This window comes from Haliotis rufescens, unplaced genomic scaffold (assembly GCF_023055435.1).
Source record: "Haliotis rufescens isolate VD_foot unplaced genomic scaffold, xgHalRufe1.0.p SCAF_73, whole genome shotgun sequence".
NCBI classification, from domain to species: domain Eukaryota; kingdom Metazoa; phylum Mollusca; class Gastropoda; order Lepetellida; family Haliotidae; genus Haliotis; species Haliotis rufescens.
In genome coordinates, this window is record NW_025964365.1 from 502,367 (window position 1) to 522,612 (window position 20,246).

At 40.9% G+C, this 20,246-nt stretch overlaps 2 protein-coding genes across 2 annotated transcripts; both read left to right on the forward strand.

The window, feature by feature from the left end:
* The first annotated feature begins 341 nt into the window (after positions 1 to 341).
* On the forward strand, positions 342 to 3,568 carry LOC124121490. Its single transcript, XM_046484496.2, has 3 exons — positions 342 to 657; positions 2,047 to 2,196; positions 3,250 to 3,568. Exons 1-3 carry the CDS (start codon positions 432 to 434, stop codon positions 3,450 to 3,452), a joined length of 579 nt encoding a protein of 192 aa, XP_046340452.1. The 5' UTR covers positions 342 to 431; the 3' UTR covers positions 3,453 to 3,568.
* An 827-nt stretch (positions 3,569 to 4,395) lies between these two features.
* Positions 4,396 to 8,336, forward strand: LOC124121485. The gene is made up of 3 exons (XM_046484493.2): positions 4,396 to 4,900; positions 6,610 to 6,759; positions 7,637 to 8,336. Exons 1-3 carry the CDS (start codon positions 4,645 to 4,647, stop codon positions 7,843 to 7,845), a joined length of 615 nt encoding a protein of 204 aa, XP_046340449.1. The 5' UTR covers positions 4,396 to 4,644; the 3' UTR covers positions 7,846 to 8,336.
* The last annotated feature ends 11,910 nt before the right edge of the window (positions 8,337 to 20,246 follow it).

Here is a 20,246-nt window from a genome sequence, read left to right on the forward strand (position 1 = left end):
ACGTTCGACCTGTATCTCTTTGGACTTTTCTCCCACGTTAAGCTGACACGCGGTGACACTGGTATACTGTTCAACGAGGCGTAAACCACAACCCACTCGCTAATTGTGCTAGACAAGAATAAAGAACTTTTATTCAAGGGATAAAGTTAACTTTGCAAATATTACAAATTAGAAACTGATACAATATTCTGGCTGACCCTATATACAGTCGCACTCATAGCTCTCTTGATTTACAACTCGGTCATGTTTGATCAACAGTGGAGCACACAGCTATGAAGCTGCCATAAAACAATAAATTACATCCAGACGGTTGTTGTAGCAACGTCTAAACACAAACACTCGCCCACCTACCGTTACAGACCAGTCTGTTCCAGAAGTGACAGAAGAGCAGTTTTATCCCAAGTTGCTTAAATTATCTAATTGCAATCACCATGGGCATAAAGGACAGCTTCATGGGAGCATCTCTGCTGATGAAGGTGTGTTTCCTGGTACTGCTTGTGGCCCAGGTGTGTAATTACATCGCCTTCACCATTCCACAGTGGGGGAAGAGATACACGGCTCCAGTCGGAGACTTTTTCGTTGGGTACGGTTTGTGGAGGTTCTGCAGCAACTCAGAAGTGCCCTCGGCGTGTGGTCAGTTGGATGGAACCAGACTAGGTAGGTCTTTCTGCTATGTCGATAGGGGCGGTGGGATAGCCTAGTGGTTAAAGCGTTCGTTCGTCACGCCGAAGGCACTGGTTCGTTCCCCACATCGGTACAATTCGTGGAGCCCATTTCTGGTGCCGTGATATTGCTAGAATATTGCTCAAAGTGGCGTAAAACCAGAATCACTCATTCACTGGTATGTCGATAGGGATTTTTTAATATGTGTTAAACTAAGGGTCGAAAAAAGTAAATATTTATAAGATATATAATCTGACTGTCAATAGCCTTATGGTTTTGCTAGTAGGGATACAGCTTACGTTGTTATTTCAAATGGATATAAAGCTAGAGCCTTTTTCAAAATCAGCAAGTTTTTTAGGGTCGAAGGGTTCGCATTGAGGTCAGCGGTAACAGTTTTTTAGCAGTAACAATACATTTGATCGATGATAAGGAATAGGAAATCAAAGCCGTAATTGAAAAAGGCAACTTTTTTATAACCTATTAAAAACATCATTATATGAACATCACCATATATCCATCCCCATCCACCCAGTAGATATAAATACATGTGATATGGCACGGTTATGCGAAATGTGGATTGTTTCCATGTTAGGGGGCGGGGGGTGTGTGACCGAAGGCTTCATTCATCTTAGACCCGGATTTAATTCCAAACAGAAGTCTATTCTTGGATGGTGGTGTACAACGCCGCTCCCTCGGTTAGCCTGTTATGCAAGAGGATGCAATACATGTATATGAAACCCATTCTCACGACCTTTATATTTAGTGAGTGAGTGAGTGATTAGTGTTTAACGCTGCATCAGCATTCTTACAGCTATTCGCGGCGACCAAGACATTTGGAATATTGTTAATTATGAAGCGGCGTCATGTCATGTCAACGCATTGTCCAAAACAGATGACGTCATAAATTGTTCATAACGTCACAAACGGTTTTATCTGACGTCCCTCCAACAATAGATTGACTGCGCTTACGTCATCCTTGTGATCAGGAAACCATTGCTCAATATTTACTGAACTTATGGGAAATATATAAAACAACGTAGTTGCAACTCGGTTCCACGGAATGATCTTTCCCGAGAAAATTACTTTTATGAACCCATATTCAGTATGTAAAGCCCCTTTTGGGAACATTTTTGGTATCGACAATTGTAACCTAGCGTCAATATACTAGCGTGTTAATATACTCACTGTCCCGTCTTCGAGGTCTTCTGTCCCAAAAGCATTTTGGCAGATACAATTATTTTACTCACTGCAATTTGAGAATACAATTCACCAAATGCTAACCTCATTGTATGTTTTCATTCGTAAACCACATAAATTTGCTAATATTTTCGACAGGTTTGTCCTAGCACTAAACTAAATACAGGATGTATTTCTCTATTTCAGACTGGTACGCCACTGTGCAAGCACTTTCTGTGTTCGGCTTTGTAGGAATTAACGTTGCGTTCCTTGTTGTGACTCTCCAGATATTCTCCTCTGTGTGCAAGGGTGTCAGTGACCTCGGCTTCTGGAACGCCCTCTGCTGCTTTGTGACTGGTAAATACGTCCACACTGACACTGGTTACTTCAAAAGTGTTTATTTTTATGTTTAATTTATACCATATATCGTCTACAATTATACCGTTATGCCTACTGAAGGATGCACATGTGGACCTGCGGTCAAATGTGTTGCAATTCGCTTTGAGGAATTGTGTCCTGGGCATTTGCAAGGATCTCCTGGTATTAAGTTCGAATCCCAGATTCGTACCAAGTATGATTCTTGGTCTCTCAACGTCATTCCCGTGTTTGTGGGCTTCAGGGAAAACGCCATTCAAATACATACTTTTCTTGAAACAAATATTCTTCCATCATCACTTTAATACCACAACAGTATGGAATTTTACATTATAAAGATATTTCAATAAAGACAGGGCGGTTCGGCTTCGGAATGGCTAGCACATGTATTTTAGGACATAAACAAACTCAATTCATCTTATCAAGATCTATGATCTAATGATATAAGGATTGTTATTCCTCCATTCCTTCTGTGTGTATAGTCAAGTTTGGACTGCTGCCTTTTATATGTAACAAGCGCGTTACATGAAAAATTAATTGTGAAGACAATTCGATTGCATACTTCCTATTTTGAAAATAAAATTAAACATTGTTATTAAAATGTGGACAACCAAAGAATACATGTTGAAGCCATTTCATTTGCAAGACCCCCCAAATTAGTTTCCTTTCAACGTTAAATGTTCATTTAAACTAGCGTCAGAGCGGATTTAACCTCTCCCCCAACCAGCAGAACGAATTTGTCATCAATATGTATGGGCTTTTTTTATTCTGTATACTTCTAATAATGAATTATGTTACATTTCCGGATATACTGATGTTTGGGTGACAGTATCGAATATTGCTTAAAAACATCTATCATTTTGATAAAAGTCGAACAGGTTATCGGGCAAATTTTATCGCTAAGGACTTTCTGATTGGTCGGTCATGTTGCTTGAGTGACAGGTGGCGAGAGCTTACTTATGAGTCACGCCGTCAGCAAGCAAACCGTTATGTTTAAATCCTTTATCCATTTCTTTATTCTGTTTCATCCATCAGCTGCTTGTTACCTGGTGGCCGTTATAATCTTCGGAACGAACTTTGACGATGGTTTCTTCACCTACATCGGCGGAGTGATCATTCGCGAGGGAGAGTTCGGTTTCAGTTTCGGCTTCGCCATTGTCGCTCTTGTCTTGGAGATTGTGGCGGGAGTTCTGATGTTGCTGGATGGAAAGGGCGTCACTGTGACGTCACCGTCGTAACGATGGCACACTCATGATGGTACCCCACCATTGACTCTGTAGATATATTCAACTTTCTCACCTCAGTATGTTATTGGTTTGTTAAACGTTATTTCCATTAAATGAGTTTGTTTGTTCGGATTTATGTTGTTCTTTTTGTAAGTATTGTAGTGTGGTGTCTGATGAACATTATATTGTTTCCTTTAAGGCGGTTGGGGGCAGATTTATATTGTAATAAAACGGGTCTTAGGCAGCGAAGTGTGAGTGTGTTTGCTTTAAGGCCGCTTTTAACAGTATTCCAGTTATATGAGGGCGTGTCAGCTTAATGTGGGAGGAAAGCCCGAAGTTATGCAGGTCTCAGACGTTTACCACTTCGGTGAAACCCACGAGCACGGGTATGGTGCTGACAAACCTAGAAACATAATCGGGGCGAACCGGGATTCGAACCCACAATCATTCCCTCGTGTGTGCAATGAGAACTGTGCAGTGACAGGTACGATTTGGACCGTGGGATAGCGAAGTGCGTAGTGCGGGGTATCCCAACACCACTATAAAGATAATACTAAGCTGCAATGCTTCGCTTATCAGGACGACTTCACTCGGAAGACTACCATCCGGATTATCGAGGTTACTCTGTATAAGGTAGAAGTATCTTTCACACATGAAACGAAAAACATGCAGAGATTGTATTAAGGTAATACGTCGTGTTATGCCTTGGTCTTTCTGGTTATGCTGCCGACGTGACTATAAGTTTAAACTCACTAAACCTCTCTGGTCATTTAGTACTTTCATTACCATACTATTAGTCTGTTTTGTGTGGCGTGGTCAACGGACTGCGATAAACTTGGTAGATTTCGTCGTCGTAAATAACAGGCTGTCAGTTATCAGAGTCGGACTTCGGTCATCAGAAATTCGTAACGGCAGATATCTCAGTCAGTTGTGTAAAAACATTATCACCCGCAAATTTATGTTGGGTCGATATCAGAGCCATGTTAACGTTAGAGCTGGAGATATCTAAAGACACCACACCCCTCCAGAACCTGAACAACGGGTTCCTGGTGAAGAGGGTAAATTTGGGACTTATCTACAACCGTAACCTCGATGTAAACTTTGGTACATTTGTTGTGGTAACCACATACACATATAAACCCCAAACACATTAAGATGCATCAACACATTCGGCTTGTTCCACTGCATCTGTACGTGTATCAACATGGGTTTGAAGGACAGTTTCATGAAGAGTTCGACTCTGACTAAAATCTGCCTGGTTCTACTGTTGCTGGCCCAGATCTGCAGCTGGATTGCTTTTACTGTTCCTGAGTGGGGGAGGAAGTACACTGATCGATTGTTGGGCACTGATGGTGGATACACGGGACTTGGTCTGTGGAGGACGTGTTCCAACGGTGCCTCCACGTCGTACACAGGCCCTTCGAACTGTAATTCTTTCAATTTGGATGGCGCAGTGTTAGGTCAGTGCTACGTTATGTCATTATAATGTGATTATGAGTTTTACCAGTACCAGTACCACAGGATAGACACAATTTTATGGATAACAACTTCTTTAATACTGTGAAAAGCGACGTTTCGGTATAGATCCTTATACCGTTGTCCTTGCTTGACAACGGTATAAGGATCTATACCGAAACGTCGCTTTTCACAGTATTAAAGAAGTTGTTATCCATAAAATTGTGTCTATCTTGTCATCCGTCAACTTCTAAGTAATGCCTATCAAACAATTCAGTACCACATAATGTCAGATGTGAGTGAGTGAGTGAGTGAGTGTGTGAGTGAGTGAGTGAGTTTGGTGCAACGATTACTGTTGTTGAATCAGGTGTGTACTTGCCTTCTGTGTGCCAGAACGGCGGAAGCGATAACCATTCAAAGTACCACCTTCTACAAGTTACACGGGACTATGGGCGAAACGGGAGCACATTGACACATACTTTACGCTGGTAATAGAATTTTGGGGAACAGATATATGGTGAAAGTATTGATAACCTATCGATATAATGATGTTATGTTTGATGATTATAAAGTTATATGTGTGTTTATTTACATACTATTTTACATGTCTTAAATATTTGGTGTCCAAAATTAAGGGTAGCTTTGCATGCGCAGGAATATGGCGATTAATAAATAGCTTCGTTCCACTTGTACCAGTAGTATTGTGAACGTAGGAAATATACATTGTCAATGCAGAGGATCGAACTTAGAGTCTACGAATTGTAGTTTGAATGGTTGAATGGTCCAGTTTGCAATCCGCTAATGTTTTCTTCACACACAATCTGATATAACTGAAATACTGTTCAAAGCGGTGTTAACCAAACTCACTACCTCTCTCACCTTAAATCACCTAGTCATCTTAAATCACCTGCTATTGTGATTGTGATCTGGCGCAGATGGCGTTTAAAGCGTAGAAACGGGGGGATTCGCCGATGATCGCATGCAATGTTTTCAGATGAGTTCTGATTCAGATGAACTTACTGGATAGGCGTAGATGTGTCTGTAGGGTCCTAACGAACGTCATGCGAAGGTCAACGTAACGTGAAAAATGTTGGGTGGGAATGTAATACGTTACAAGCACATGGACACGTGATTGTCTTATTGTTATATGGTTACCCCAGTCAGTTTTTCGGAATAACACCAAACTCCACTTTTATTGAACTGAATTCGCTTCCCTCCCGTTAACCCCATTCCTCGTTTTATCTTTGTACATTGTACCCGTGAAGATCCGGGGTAGAATAGGTCTTCAGCAACCCATGCTTGCCGTAAAAGACGATTACTCTTGTCGTATGAGGCGACTAACGGGATCGGGTGGTCAGGTTCGCTGACTTGGTTGATTCATTTCATCGTATCTCAATTGCGCGGATCGATGCTCATGATGTCAATCACTGGATAGTCTGGTCCAGACGATTATATACAGACCGCGTCCTCGAGCTGAAATATTGCTGAGTGCGGCGGTAAACAACAAACAAACAGACTTTGTACATTATTCGTTCATTGTGTAAACATATCAGCATGTATATGTTATATATATTATAATATATAATATTAAATCAATACGCTTACTCAGTACAAGCAATTAAGACGTCGTCATCAATAAACGTTTCATGTCTTCAAATTAATACATTCGATGTACATATGCCTTGATACTATTTAATCGTCCTCTCCTTTACAGACTGGTTCGTAGCTGTTCAGGCTTTCTCTATTTTTGGCTTCGTCGGTATCAACATCGCCTTCATCATCGTGGTGCTGCAGGTTTTCACGTCCAAATGTGACGACATCACCGACATCGGGTTTTGGAATGCCGTACAGAGTATTGTCACAGGTGACGTACCTGATTCAATGACGTTTTTGTCCTTGTTATTCATAAATTCACCGATGCTATATCTTTTGCTTTCTATAGAAAGTCTCAAATCAGTTAGGATTAGATGTTATTATTAATGAATATTCACACGTTAACATTTATGCCTTTTCATCGCATCAATGGAAAAGATTTATCAAAATTAATTTCGATATGTAAATCAACCACTGTGACGTGCTTAAGACATTTTTGGGCCGGTGATTGCCACGTAAATAAAATAATCTGTTTTTAGAATTCCACATGTTGATCATTCACAGAGATTGCACATGAGAATCGTGCTCTTCAGAAGATAATCTCTTACCAACATATGTTTTCTTCAAGATTTATCAACGATACTCTCATTAAATTTGGATATATAAAACATTTCGTCTACTAACGTGTATATTTTTTTTCTTCTGTCAATTTGCATGTAAATAGTATATGATCAGATTTCAAATAGGTGTATTATCTTGCATAGAGATTAAGGGGGGCACGGGTGGCCCAGTCGTCTAAGGCGCCGCGATTCGCTGTGCAGAGTTGCGTCCCTTGGGCACGCCAGAAACCTATGATTGTGGGTTCGAATCCCGGTTCGCCCCGATTATGTTTCTAGGTTTGTCAGCACCATACCCGTGCTTGTGGGTTTCACCGAAGTCGTAAACGTCTGCGACCTGCATCATTTCGGGCTTTCCTCCCACATTTAGCTGACACGCCGCGATATAACTGGAATAGTGTTAAAAGCGGCGTTAAACCCAACTCACTCACTCACTCACTCACTCATAGAGATTAAGCATACAAATTGTGAATTACAAACAATTAGCGCATACCTACATTTACATATTTATTTTTTCTTTACATTTTGCAGCAATATGTTACCTTATAGCGGTGATCGTGTTTGGAGCGGAGTTTGACGATGGAGATTACGGTAGACCGATACCAAAAGGTTATAATTACAAGGCCGGAGAGCTCGGGTTCAGCTTCGGCCTGGCCATCGTGGCTCTGTTACTGGAGGGTGTGGCCGGGGTGCTGATGCTGGTGGACAACAAGAAGGGGAAAGGAACATCGCCGGCGTAGTGATGAAGTAGTGGATGTCATTGTATTTATGTTACACATAATGCTATTTGTCTGGGGAGTAGGAATTGTTTACAAGATGTTAAGGTGATATATGTGCTGTACAAACAATGAAGGATGCATGCTATTCAATGCCAAAGCGTTTCAAGTCTTCGACGATTTCATTATAGCTGATGTTTAATAACAAGACATATTGTGAAATGTTTTATCAGATTGGCATTGTCACCTCTAAAATGGTTTTTGGTTGGATTTGTTAAAGGCATTGACATCTGAATAACGTGTAAGCCTATGGGCATGATATAGATTTTGTGTCACAGAGCGACCATATTGCTTCGTTCTGCATAAAGCGTGCATTATATATTTGGAACTTCAGAGGATTTACATTATCTTGGTAGCCTAACGACGATTATACGAACGTACATTGCTGTACAGAACTGATGGCTGAATACCTATACCAAGGCATTATGAGCAATAAAGATAAAAACTGCTATTCATTTGACTTATGTTATTAACTTATGTGTTCTTATTACAATAAGTCTATATTATTAAAATACTATGCACAACACTAAGTCTAGCAGTAACACGCACGGAACGTGTACACAACATCCGTTACTCATATTTGGTCAGCCGACGACAATTATATAACAGCCATTGTATACAAAGTTTAACAAACGGTGACAGTTGTTTTACGCCGCTGTCAACTTAGAGCCTGGACCAGGCAAACCAGTGATTGAAAGCATGAGCAACAACCCATGTCATCTCAAATCGCAGAGCTTGACCACACGATCACCTTTAGTCGGCTCTTATGACAAACTAAGGTTATTCCACCTATTCCTCCCCCGATACTAATAAGACAAACATGGCAATGTGTTCCATCACTGGCTTATCACTAATAAGACACATGGCAATGTGTTCGATCGCTGGATTATTACTAGTGAGACAAACATGGCAATGTGTTTCATCGCTGGCTCATTACTAGTGAGACAAACATGGCCATGTGTTCGATCGCTGGCTTATTACTAGTGAGACAAACATGGCCATGTGTTCGATCGCTGGCTTATCACTAGTGAAACAAACATGGCAATGTGTTCGATCGCTAGCTTATTACTAGTGAGACTAACATGGCAATGTGTTCCATCGCTGGCTTATTACTAGTGAGACTAACATGGCAATGTGTTCCATCGCTTGCTTATTAGTAGTGAGACAAACATGGCAATGTGTTCCATCGCTGGCTTAGCACTAATAAGACACATGGCAATGTGTTCGATCGCTGGCTTATTAGTAGTGAGACAAACATGGCAATGTGTTCGATCGCTGGCTTATTACTAGTGAGACTAACATGGCAATGTGTTCCATCGCTGGCTTATTACTAGTGAGACTAACATGGCAATGTGTTCGAACGCTGGCTCATTACTAGTGAGACTAACATGGCCATGTGTTCGATCGCTGGCTTATTACTAGTGAGACAAACATGGCCATGTGTTCGATCGCTGGCTTATTACTAGTGAAACAAACATGGCAATGTGTTCGATCGCTAGCTTATTACTAGTGAGACCGCCTCCCTGGTCTTGTGGTAGAGCGTCCGCCCGGAGAGCAGAAGGTCCAGGGTTCGATCCCGGGCTGCGTCATACAAAAAGACGTTAAAAGATTGTACTTGTTGTTACCCTGTCTGGCGCTCGGCATTAAGGGGCTAAAACAAGGACTGGTCGGCTCGGAGTCAGTATACTGTGTCTGAGTGGGGTATTCATGTTAAACTGCGGCATGGTATCTCAGTGAGCTAGCACTATAAATCGGCATCAGTCCGGACTAGTACAAGCAGCCACACACACACATACACGTGCATGCACGTCGCTATATAAGTGCAATAATCTTGGACGCGACGTTAAACTCAATTTCACCTCACCTTATTACTAGTGAGACAAACAAGGCAATGTGTTTCATTGCTGGCTCATTACTAGTGAGACAAACATGGCCATGTGTTCGATCGCTGGCTTATTACTAGTGAGACAAACATGGCCATGTGTTCCATCGCTGGCTCATTACTAGTGAGACAATCATGGCCATGTGTTCGATCGTTGGCTTATTACTAGTGAGACTAACATGGCCATGTGTTCCATCGCTGGCTTATTACTAGTGAGACTAACATGGCAATGTGTTCCATCGCTTGCTTATTAGTAGTGAGACAAACATGGCAATGTGTTCCATCGCTGGCTTAGCACTAATAAGACACATGGCAATGTGTTCGATCGCTTGCTTATTAGTAGTGAGACAAACATGGCAATGTGTTCGATCGCTGGCTTATTACTAGTGAGACTAACATGGCCATGTGTTCCATCGCTGGCTTATCACTAGTGACACTAACATGGCAATGTGTTCCATCGCTGGCTTATCACTAGTGAGACTAACATGGCAATGTGTTCCATCGCTGGCTTATTACTAGTGAGACTAACATGGCAATGTGTTCGATCGCTGGCTTATTACTAGGGAGACTAACATGGCCATGTGTTCCATCGCTGGCTTATCACTAGTGACACCAACATGGCAATGTGTTCCATCGCTGGCTTATTACTAGTGAGACTAACATGGCCATGTGTTCGATCGTTGGCTTATTACTAGTGAGACTAACATGGCCATGTGTTCCATCGCTGGCTCATTACTAGTGAGACAATCATGGCCATGTGTTCGATCGTTGGCTTATTACTAGTGAGACTAACATGGCCATGTGTTCCATCGCTGGCTTTTACTAGTGAGACTAACATGTCAATGTGTTTCGCTGTTTACTTATCACTAGTGAGACTAACATGACAATGTGTTTCGCTGTTTACTTATCACTAGTGAGACTAACATGACAATGTGTTTCGCTGTTTACTTATCACTAGTGAGACTAACATGTCAATGTGTTTCGCTGTTTACTTATCACTAGTGAGACTAACATGGCAATGTGTTTCGCTGTTTACTTATCACTAGTGAGACTAACATGACAATGTGTTTCGCTGTTTACTTATCACTAGTGAGACTAACATGGCAATGTGTTCCATCGTCGGCTTTTATCTAAGGATACGGACATGGCTTTTTGTAATTCCATCGGTGGCTGACTACATTGCATGATTGTACTGCGGAGATAAAGACAATGACGCAGTGGACATGGCCAAACGCAACACTGCTTTAATGCTCAACAACTTCCCGTGATATCCCTCGTCAAAATACGACGTTGCAAATATGTTTTGATCCAAATTCAGACACAATTTACTCGTTAACTTGCCCTGAAGACTGTTAGAAAAAATACAACTGTGAAGGCACTTTAAGCATTACAAGTAGCTGAACGCGATCACCGCGACCTGATTACCACCCGACAACCGTCCCGGCAACAGTATCAGCCGTACTGACTAAACACAAACTTGCACATGAAAAAGTTTACCGAGTTTGTTAGAAGAAAGATAAAAATTGTCAATAACGTTCTGTATTTAAATACGATTCCTGCTCTTCAAAGGAACAAAGAGTCAAAACAAAATGCCCCCACTTTCTGTCCTCTTTTCTCTTAACGTTAGAAAGGTTGACTGTATTAACATATGTTTGCCGAGCAGTGAATCTTGAACTGCTGTCTCATAAAATCCTCAACGAGTTGACTGTTTTATACTACACCCGTGCCGATATTTATCCATAGCTACAGTGTGTGGACAATAGCATGGATTTGAACCAACAGGTGTGGAAGCCCCTTGTTCTGTATAAAGGGCATATCAGCGGCGTTACGCCTTCCTTTATCCTATTAATAAAGTTGGGTGCGTCCACATAGTTGTAGTCAGTCGTTAGGCTATCTGTCACTGTAACCAACAACACCATACCTTGGATACTCTACCCGGAGTACCCGTGCACTCACGGATAAGGCCACCTTCATATACCACAGGGGTGCGTGAGTGAGTTTAGTTTTACGCCGCTTTTAGCAATATCATGGCGGGGGAGAAATTAAATGGGTTCCACACATTGTACCCATGTGGGGAATCGAACCTGGGTCTTTGGTATAACAAGCGAACGCTTTAACCACCAGACTACCCCACCGCCCATAAACCACATGAGATTAAACCTATACATACATACCTATGTAATGTATTGTTCTTAGAATTATAACTCAATATGAATGTTTTATAAATCTGTATATTTTAGACTGAGCAAGTAAGTGAACTAGATTTTAAACTAAAGTTAAGTCCGTGGCCTTGGGGATTATTGCGGAGCTGTATGCCCTTTTAACTGCTGATAAAGGTTGAAACATCTCAATTATTAGAAGACCCGTGAAAATCCGGGGTACAATAGGTCTTCAGCAACCCATGTTTGTCGTAAAAGGCGACTACGCTTGTCGTAAGAGGCGACTAACGGGATCGGGTGGTCAGGCTTGCTGATTTGGTTGATGCATGTCATCGTATCCCAATTTGGTGGATCGATGCTCATGACGTCAATCACTGGATAATCTGGTCCAGACTCGACTATGTTTACAGACCGCCGTCATATAGCTGGAATATTGCTGAGTGTTGCGTTAAACAACAAACAAACAAACTACCAGAAAGGTTAGGGTGATTATTCTAAATACATCTATTTTCATCTTGGCCCAATCACCGACATTCTGTTGTCACCTGTGGCTAGTGCAAAGAGAATATGCGAGATTTATTTTAGCCATTAGATCATAAAGCAAGCTCTCATTCTGTATATGACCTCCGTTCCCGTAGGGGCGCTGGTGTAGCCACCCAAAAAACAATTGTATCATGTGTATACATGTATACTTGAACACATACCCTTGTCGTTGGTGCAATGTACACAGAATATACAGTGTAGATAGTATGGTGTGTGTGTGTGTGTGTGTGTGTGTGTGTGTGTGTGTGTGTGTGTGTGTGTGTGTGTGTGTGTGTGTGTGTGTGTGTGTGTGTGTGTGTGACACGTTGTTTGTAATGAGTTTTGTGAAACTGACACGTTGTATGTCATGAGTTTGTGAAACAAACGTTGTATGTAATGAGTTTTGTGAAACAAACGTTGTATGTTATGAGTTTTGTGAAACTGACACGTTGTATGTAATGAGTTTTGTGAACAGCCACGTTGTATGTAATGAGTTTTGTGAAAGTGACACGTTGTATGTAATGAGTTTTGTGAACAGCCACGTTGTATGTAATGAGTTAGCGAAACTGACACGTTGTATGTCATGAGTTTTGTGAAACTGACACGTTGTATGTAATGAGTTTTGTGAACAGCCACGTTGTATGTCATGAGTTTTGTGAACAGCCACGTTGTATGTAATGAGTTTTGTGAAACTGACACGTTGTATGTAATCAGTTTTGTGAACAGCCACGTTGTATGTAATGAGTTAGCGAAACTGACACGTTGTATGTAATGAGTTTTGTGAACAGCCACGTTGTATGTCATGAGTTTTGTGAAAGTGACACGTTGTATGTAATGAGTTTTGTGAACAGCCACGTTGTATGTCATGAGTTTTGTGAAACTGACACGTTGTATATCATTAGTTTTGTAAAATTGACACGTTGCATGTAATGATGCTGGTTTTTATAGCACACTGAGCTATCATGGCGCAGTACAACATGAATGCTAAAACGTAACATCCTTCTGAACATGTGTAGCTACCGATATGAGTAGCTACAGTGTGCACTAAATCTGAAAAATGAAATACTGCAATGGAATATTCTTAGCATGTGTTCAGAATTTGCAAGCACCAGGTGTCATCACTAATGTTTTCATTGGTCCATTCATTAATTTCCTCACGCCCAATGGAATCTGTTTCGTCTAATAATCAAGACTTACGTTGACGTTATGGTTTGTTTGTTTAACGCCGTACTCAGCAATATTCCAGCTATATGCATATGACGGCGGTCTGTAGATAATTGAGTCTGGACCGGACAATCCAGTGATTGACATCATGAGCATCGATCAACATAATTAGTATACCATGACATGCATCAACCAAGTCAGCGACCAAGACAACAAAGGAGAAAATTCTCAATCAAATTCTTGATTCTCTGAAGGCAAAGTTAAAGGTTTTGAAAGAAAGAAAAAGCAAGTGGGATAAAAAAACTAAATTGTTTAAATCAAAAGAAAAACAATTTTACAGGCAATTAAATGCAACGATTGAGAGTGATGAGAAAAGACCAACCATGGATTCCACTGAAAGGTTTTGGAAACAGTTGTGGTCTATACCCGGCAACTGTCACCTAGAGGAACCATGGGTAGAGGATTACAATAATAGTGTACATGAAAAAAAAAAGGTCACCATGGGTGTGTTTCATTACACCTGAATGCCTAAAAAATGTCATTAAAAAGTCCAAATCTAATACGGCGCCAGGGCCTGATGGTATTCGAAACCGGAATTGGAAACTGCTCCCTTGTGTCCAAACGCCATTACTTCACTGTTTTAATTCTCTTGTGCATGCAGGGGATGTTCCGCCTTGGTTCTCTGAAGGGCGTACAATACATCTCCCAAGGAAAGGTGATCTAAATTACCCTAAAAACTTCCGTCCAATTACTTGTTTGAACACACAGTACAAACTATTTACAGGGCGTCTTACAGATCTCGTGTCATCGTACTGCGCTTCGAATGACATTGTCTACATGGAGCAGAAGGGAGCCAGAAAGGAATGTTGGGGTTGTTAGGATCAATTGCTGGTTCAGAAAATGATCCTTTGAAGAGGCTAAAACTTACCACCGTAACCTCTCAATGTGCTGGATAGACTTCAGAAAAGCTTATGATTCTCTACCTGGAATTTATTGACCTTCCCGAGCGACTTCTTGTTTTACTCAAGTCTTTAATGAATTGATGGTCCACTCAATTTGAGATGTATTCGCAAGGGCAGGTGGTGACTTCGGAACCCATTTCTATTAGAAGAGGAATATTTCAGGGCGATTCTTTCAAGCCTTTGCTTTTCTGTTTGTCATTAAATCCTTTAAAGGGGAAGTGTACACGCAAAAATCACTTTCTTTCTTTTTCTAAACAAAACGCAATTTTAGAATTAATTAGTATCTGTGTTTGAAAATATACACTCATTTTTTTCACAGTGAAAGTAGGAAGCTCACAATAGTGTGAAAATGATATGCCGTTATGAGGCCTTCGTTTTTCGAGCTAAACAGGCTTGAGTTATCCCCCTTAGATTATGACGTAATTGGTGCCAATTCAACTTGGTCCCTGTCTATTCTCAACGCAAAAGATATCAAGTACCAGTTTGCGGTAAAACAACATGGCCTGCGACACACTCCGGCGCAGTGGTGACTCAGCATAACACTATGCTGGCTGGCATCTGAGACGCTAGAATCACACACCTGGACCTACACCACGTGAAGCGGCTCTAACAAAGCATGATGACGTCATAATGTTTATCAATTGGCACCAATGACGTCATATTGCAAGGGGCATAAGCCATGGTGTTTTTGTTGTGGAAATAGAACACTTGGTAAATGTGAAAAATATAAATCGTTTTAATGCGAAAAATGTGTTAATTAATTGTGATATTTTTATATTTTTGTCTATGACACTTCTAGGTTAACACTTTTAATGTGGAAAAAGTACAAGAAAAATAGGTTAATTTCCGTGTGAACTTGCCCTTTAAGCTTTTTTGCTTAACAAAGAGGAAGGTTATCATCCTGGACCTCCTCATTACAGATCCCCAACACGCCTTACTCATCTCCTTTATATGGGTGACCTTGAACTGATTGCCAATGGTGGATCCACACTCAGAAAACAGATTCTCCTTGTCGAGTCCTTTTCTAATGATATCGACATGTTCTTTGGACTCGACAAATGCTACATTCTTATCTGAAACGTGGCAAGGTAGAAGAGGGAGGATCAGTCAGTTTACTTGGAGGAGGAGGAGTTATTGACCATCTCGTGAAAGGTCAGGCTTATACGTACTTGCAGTAGGGATGCAGATTAGGAACAAACTCCAGAATGCCCATATCAAGGACAACTTTGGGCAGAGTACAAATGTAGACTTATGAAAATCTGGAGTTCAGAGCTGAATGCTCGCAATAAAGTTAAAGCCACAAATACTTATGCTGTACCCGTCCTTTCATATTCTTTTGGTGTTGTTGATTGGACGAAACAACAAATTCAGGGTATTGACACCCTCACGCGAAGAATCATGTCAGACAATAGATCCCACCACCCTCGCTCTTCCCTCAATCGCTTATATTTACCAATTATGATGGGAGGGCGTATCCCAATTGCGTTGATCAATGCTCATGATGTCAATTACTGGATTGTCTGGCCAAACTCGATTATTTACAGACCGCCGTCATATAGATGGAATATTGCTGACGGCGGCGTTAAACAACAACAAAAAACAGTTGTCCTTCGCCTTTTCAGAAGACAGCCAACAGGGTGCTACCATAAGACAATGTCAGGCCCCACACCCTCTTCATAAGGGGTGGTCGGGTAGCCTAGTGGTTATATAAAGCGTTCGCTCGTCACGCCGAAGACCCGGGTTCGATTCCCGACATGGGTACAATGTGCGAAGCCCATTTCTGGTGTCCCCCGATATTGATAAAGCGGCGTAAAACCATGCTCACTAACTCATTTTATAATCCATGACTTTCTCAACATCAGAATTGTACCCGTCACGTTCACCCGACCCCTCACCGACAGAATATCGCTGGGGTCATTTTGGGCGACAGATAACACAACGTTCAAACCTGACGATGAACAAACAGCAGTAGGAGGCAACACTAGATGTATTGATGCTCTTACCGATGTGTTATGGAAACATTCAGAAGCGACAATCCGAATAGCGACCCGTACCCCTCTCGTGGCCATTTTTGCGACTGGGTTCCGTCTAAGCGCAAACGGGCATAGCTAAAAGAATTGTCGCCTCGTTACGTCATGATTCACGTATATTTGCCCCATATATCATATACCTTCAATATGCTATTGGGGACATATCGGGACTTACTAGGTATTATACAGTATGATTGAACACATGTAACTGTTTCTTGGGTACATTTGTAAATGCAAAATATTCCCGAGGGATTCTTTGTACTTTCATACGCGTATTCTGATTGGTTTGTCGTATTTTTGTCAATGATTAAACTTCAAAATACTATTTTATCGTTTTCATTTTATAAGCAGACCAAATAATCATATACTTTCTTTTGATCAGTAGGTTATGTTTGACACCTGTATTGTAGCTTAGTGTTATGACTGAGAACACATTTACATCAGAATACGATGTGGTATACTCACAAACAAACAGTTATAGTAAACACACAAACAGCCATTTGCGGCTGGATTTCTTTATTGCTTTACATAACAATGCCATAAACATAACGTTCCACACATGGCGAGATTAAAGTTTGACATTTGTTATTTCTTCACGACAGACGATCGTTCGGCCTCACGTGTTCAGATTCCGAAATACGCAAATAGATCGCAGGCCAGATTTTACTGTCACTTCGGTGATTTTGCAAATCACTTTGCTTGAATTATGGGTTTGTGAGTGAGTATGGTTTTACGCCGCTTTTAGCAATATTCCACCAATATCACGGCGGGGGACACCACAAATGGGCTTCACACAGTGTACCCATGTCGGGAATCGAACCCGGGTCATCGGCATGACGAGCGAATGCTTTAACCACTAGGCTACCCGACCGCCCCGCTTGAATTATGAGTTTTGTTGGACATTCTTATCAGTCACGTTTTGGAAAGGACACATACAGCACATGTACTCAGCCCTGTACTTTAATTTACGGTTTTATCTCACAATAGCAATTTGTTCAGGTGGCTGTTTATGTGTCGCTAATACTCTTTTGACATTGGTTTAAATACACAGCTCTAAAATATTATTTACAGACTGGCGTCAAAATTGCCATCTTCCCGAGACGAGGGAGTTAACTGACTATAAAGGTCCTTTCACCTTTGCCGAACTAGACTGGGATCCCGGAGTTACATAGTGGCTGGATTAACGAGTTCATGCATAGTCTAATCAAAAATCGCGTAAAGAACTAGACATCCGGTTCGTAAACAACATGGATTTCAACGTGCAGACTTCGGTCGACTGCAGGATTTGCAAAGCATTTTTACCGTAAACTAGGCGTCGACAGATATATTGCAAATCATTTCCTGTTTTTAATCAAGTTGCTCAAGTGATTTAATGCACTTCGCGGGGTAAGACCATTTTTATTAGAATAGAGATCTTGGTAATCGATCAGATTGTTTTAAACTGCGTGCCGCCGTTTTGTTTAAAGCAAATACAAGTGATTTGAAAGATGGTGTCTGGTTGGTCAATAGGAGGGACATAGAAGGGACATAACTCGTAATAGCCACTGTTGGCGCTACGATCGAGCTCAGAAGTTCCAGACTGGTTCGGCAAGAGTTGAAACTGGACTTTTATAGTCAGTTAACACCCTTGCCTCGGGAAGATGTCATATAGCTGGAATATCAATGTGTGCAGCGTTAAATAACAAACAAACTCTAAACATAATACCCCCTAACGATGACACTGAGAACACCTGGTGATGACGCAGTGATTTTGTTCTGTGAGCACTCGTACTGCTGGAAGCGCATTGTCACAATTTAAATGATTGTATACATGGCCGTATACTTCGTGTGTAATAGTGTTGTCTCTGTTTTACCCACGGAACCACGTAGCAGTTTGGTTTCAATGTAGATACATCTATGGTTAATTATATTGTTGTCGGAAAAAGTACAATATAATTATATAATCTGTTAAGGATTTTCAAACTCACTAACACATCCTATTTAGGCCAGATATGTTAGCACGAACCACTCCATGAGCATACAATACAACCCCTTCTCTCTCTTCTCTCTCAAGCGACATACAAATGTCAACAAGTTTTTTGCAGAAAGAACTTACTAAAACGGTCAGTAGTCATGCTACGTTTATCAGCTTATTGTTTTTGTTTATATACATTTGATGTTATTCATTGTTTTTTATGTAATTATTTTTTCCACAAGTGTAAAAAATTAACCCGGTAAATGTAACTGGATCGATTTGTTGCATTAAGTATTGAATTTAGTTACACGAATCTTGACGTCTTTTATATATTCATAGCACGAACATGTTTCAATGACTCACTCGGATGGTACTGTGAAAAGTCATCACACTCACACACAAGCAGACATACAGCCATTGAGCTACAAGGTCAAGAGGCGACTAACGGGATTGGGTGGTCAAGCCTGCTGATTTGGTTGAAGCATGTCTTCCTCGCAATTGCATGGGTCGATGATCATTATGTCAATTACTGGATTATCTGGCCCAGACTCGAGTGCGGCGTTAAACAAAAAACATACAAGGTCAAGATGGGGAAAAAACATAAATAAGCCATAAATGGGGAGATTTGTGGTGGTCATATCATATACTTCACCGAACGACTGACCGGTCATGTATACAGTAAACTACGGTTATAACGAACAAAATGGGACTACTAGTTTTAGTTCGTAATAACCGTAGTTCGTTACAAGCATATGGCCGGGACTAAAAACTAAGCTCGTTATATCGGTCAGTTCGTTATAAGCTAGTTCGTCCTGGTCCTTGGAGATATACACTGAGGGCTTCGTGAAAAAACTCGACATTCTGTTAATCATGCGAATTCATGAACTATAAGGGTTCTGAATTCAACAACTGAAATGGCGTCCATCTTTCGAGAAGGCGAACAGTCATAACCCTTAAGGCTTGGTTTGATGAAATATGTTTTATTCTACTGTTTTCCACATGCCCCTTTTGGTCATTGATCACAATTATTCTGAAGTAGATTTTTGGAATGAGCAATGCCATACATACAACGTTGTTTCTGACATTCATTTTACATCAGAAAAACTGTTCATAAAATTGGCCAGGCCCTTGAAAAATATAGATTCAGCATCTCAAAGGTAGATTGGTCACTGTTTCATCGGATTTAAAGATGGCCAAATATACAAGAGGGTCGCCAATCCACTACCGATTGGACACAAGGATGGTTAAACTCAGCAGCTTGTTGCTCAGTCGAGGATGAACGATTGTACAGCTCTCTTGGGTGACAGCATCCGTACATTAGCAGGTCACCCTGTTAGTCGCCTCGCTTGATCTAGGAATAACATCAATAATAAAATGACACCCGTTACATTCAGATTCTACAGATCCTTAAGATCTATTTATTTAATTGTAATCTAAAAATAATCCTAGGCGCATCAAATGTATTGCTTCTACCATAAGAAACATGCTTTATAGACAACAATTATTGATATGATACTTGCATTTATTGTTCTATATATATTTGTTGTAACGATCATATCATTGTGAATAGTATTTTACCGTACATGATGTAATAAATACGTAGTGTCTCGTAAGCCAAATTAAAATATGGCTGGATGTCAAACATCTATTATTGTTCTATGAACTGTTTAAGCTATGTGTGTTTAACTTGTG

Coding starts and splice junctions, on each gene's coding strand:
- LOC124121490 (XM_046484496.2), top strand. CDS start 432: ATGGGCATAAAGGACAGCTTCATGGGAGCATCTCTGCTGATGAAGGTG. Junction 658..2,046: donor GTTGGATGGAACCAGACTAG/GTAGGTCTTTCT, acceptor TCTCTATTTCAG/ACTGGTACGCCACTGTGCAA. Junction 2,197..3,249: donor CCTCTGCTGCTTTGTGACTG/GTAAATACGTCC, acceptor TTCATCCATCAG/CTGCTTGTTACCTGGTGGCC.
- LOC124121485 (XM_046484493.2), top strand. CDS start 4,645: ATGGGTTTGAAGGACAGTTTCATGAAGAGTTCGACTCTGACTAAAATC. Junction 4,901..6,609: donor TTTGGATGGCGCAGTGTTAG/GTCAGTGCTACG, acceptor TCTCCTTTACAG/ACTGGTTCGTAGCTGTTCAG. Junction 6,760..7,636: donor CGTACAGAGTATTGTCACAG/GTGACGTACCTG, acceptor TACATTTTGCAG/CAATATGTTACCTTATAGCG.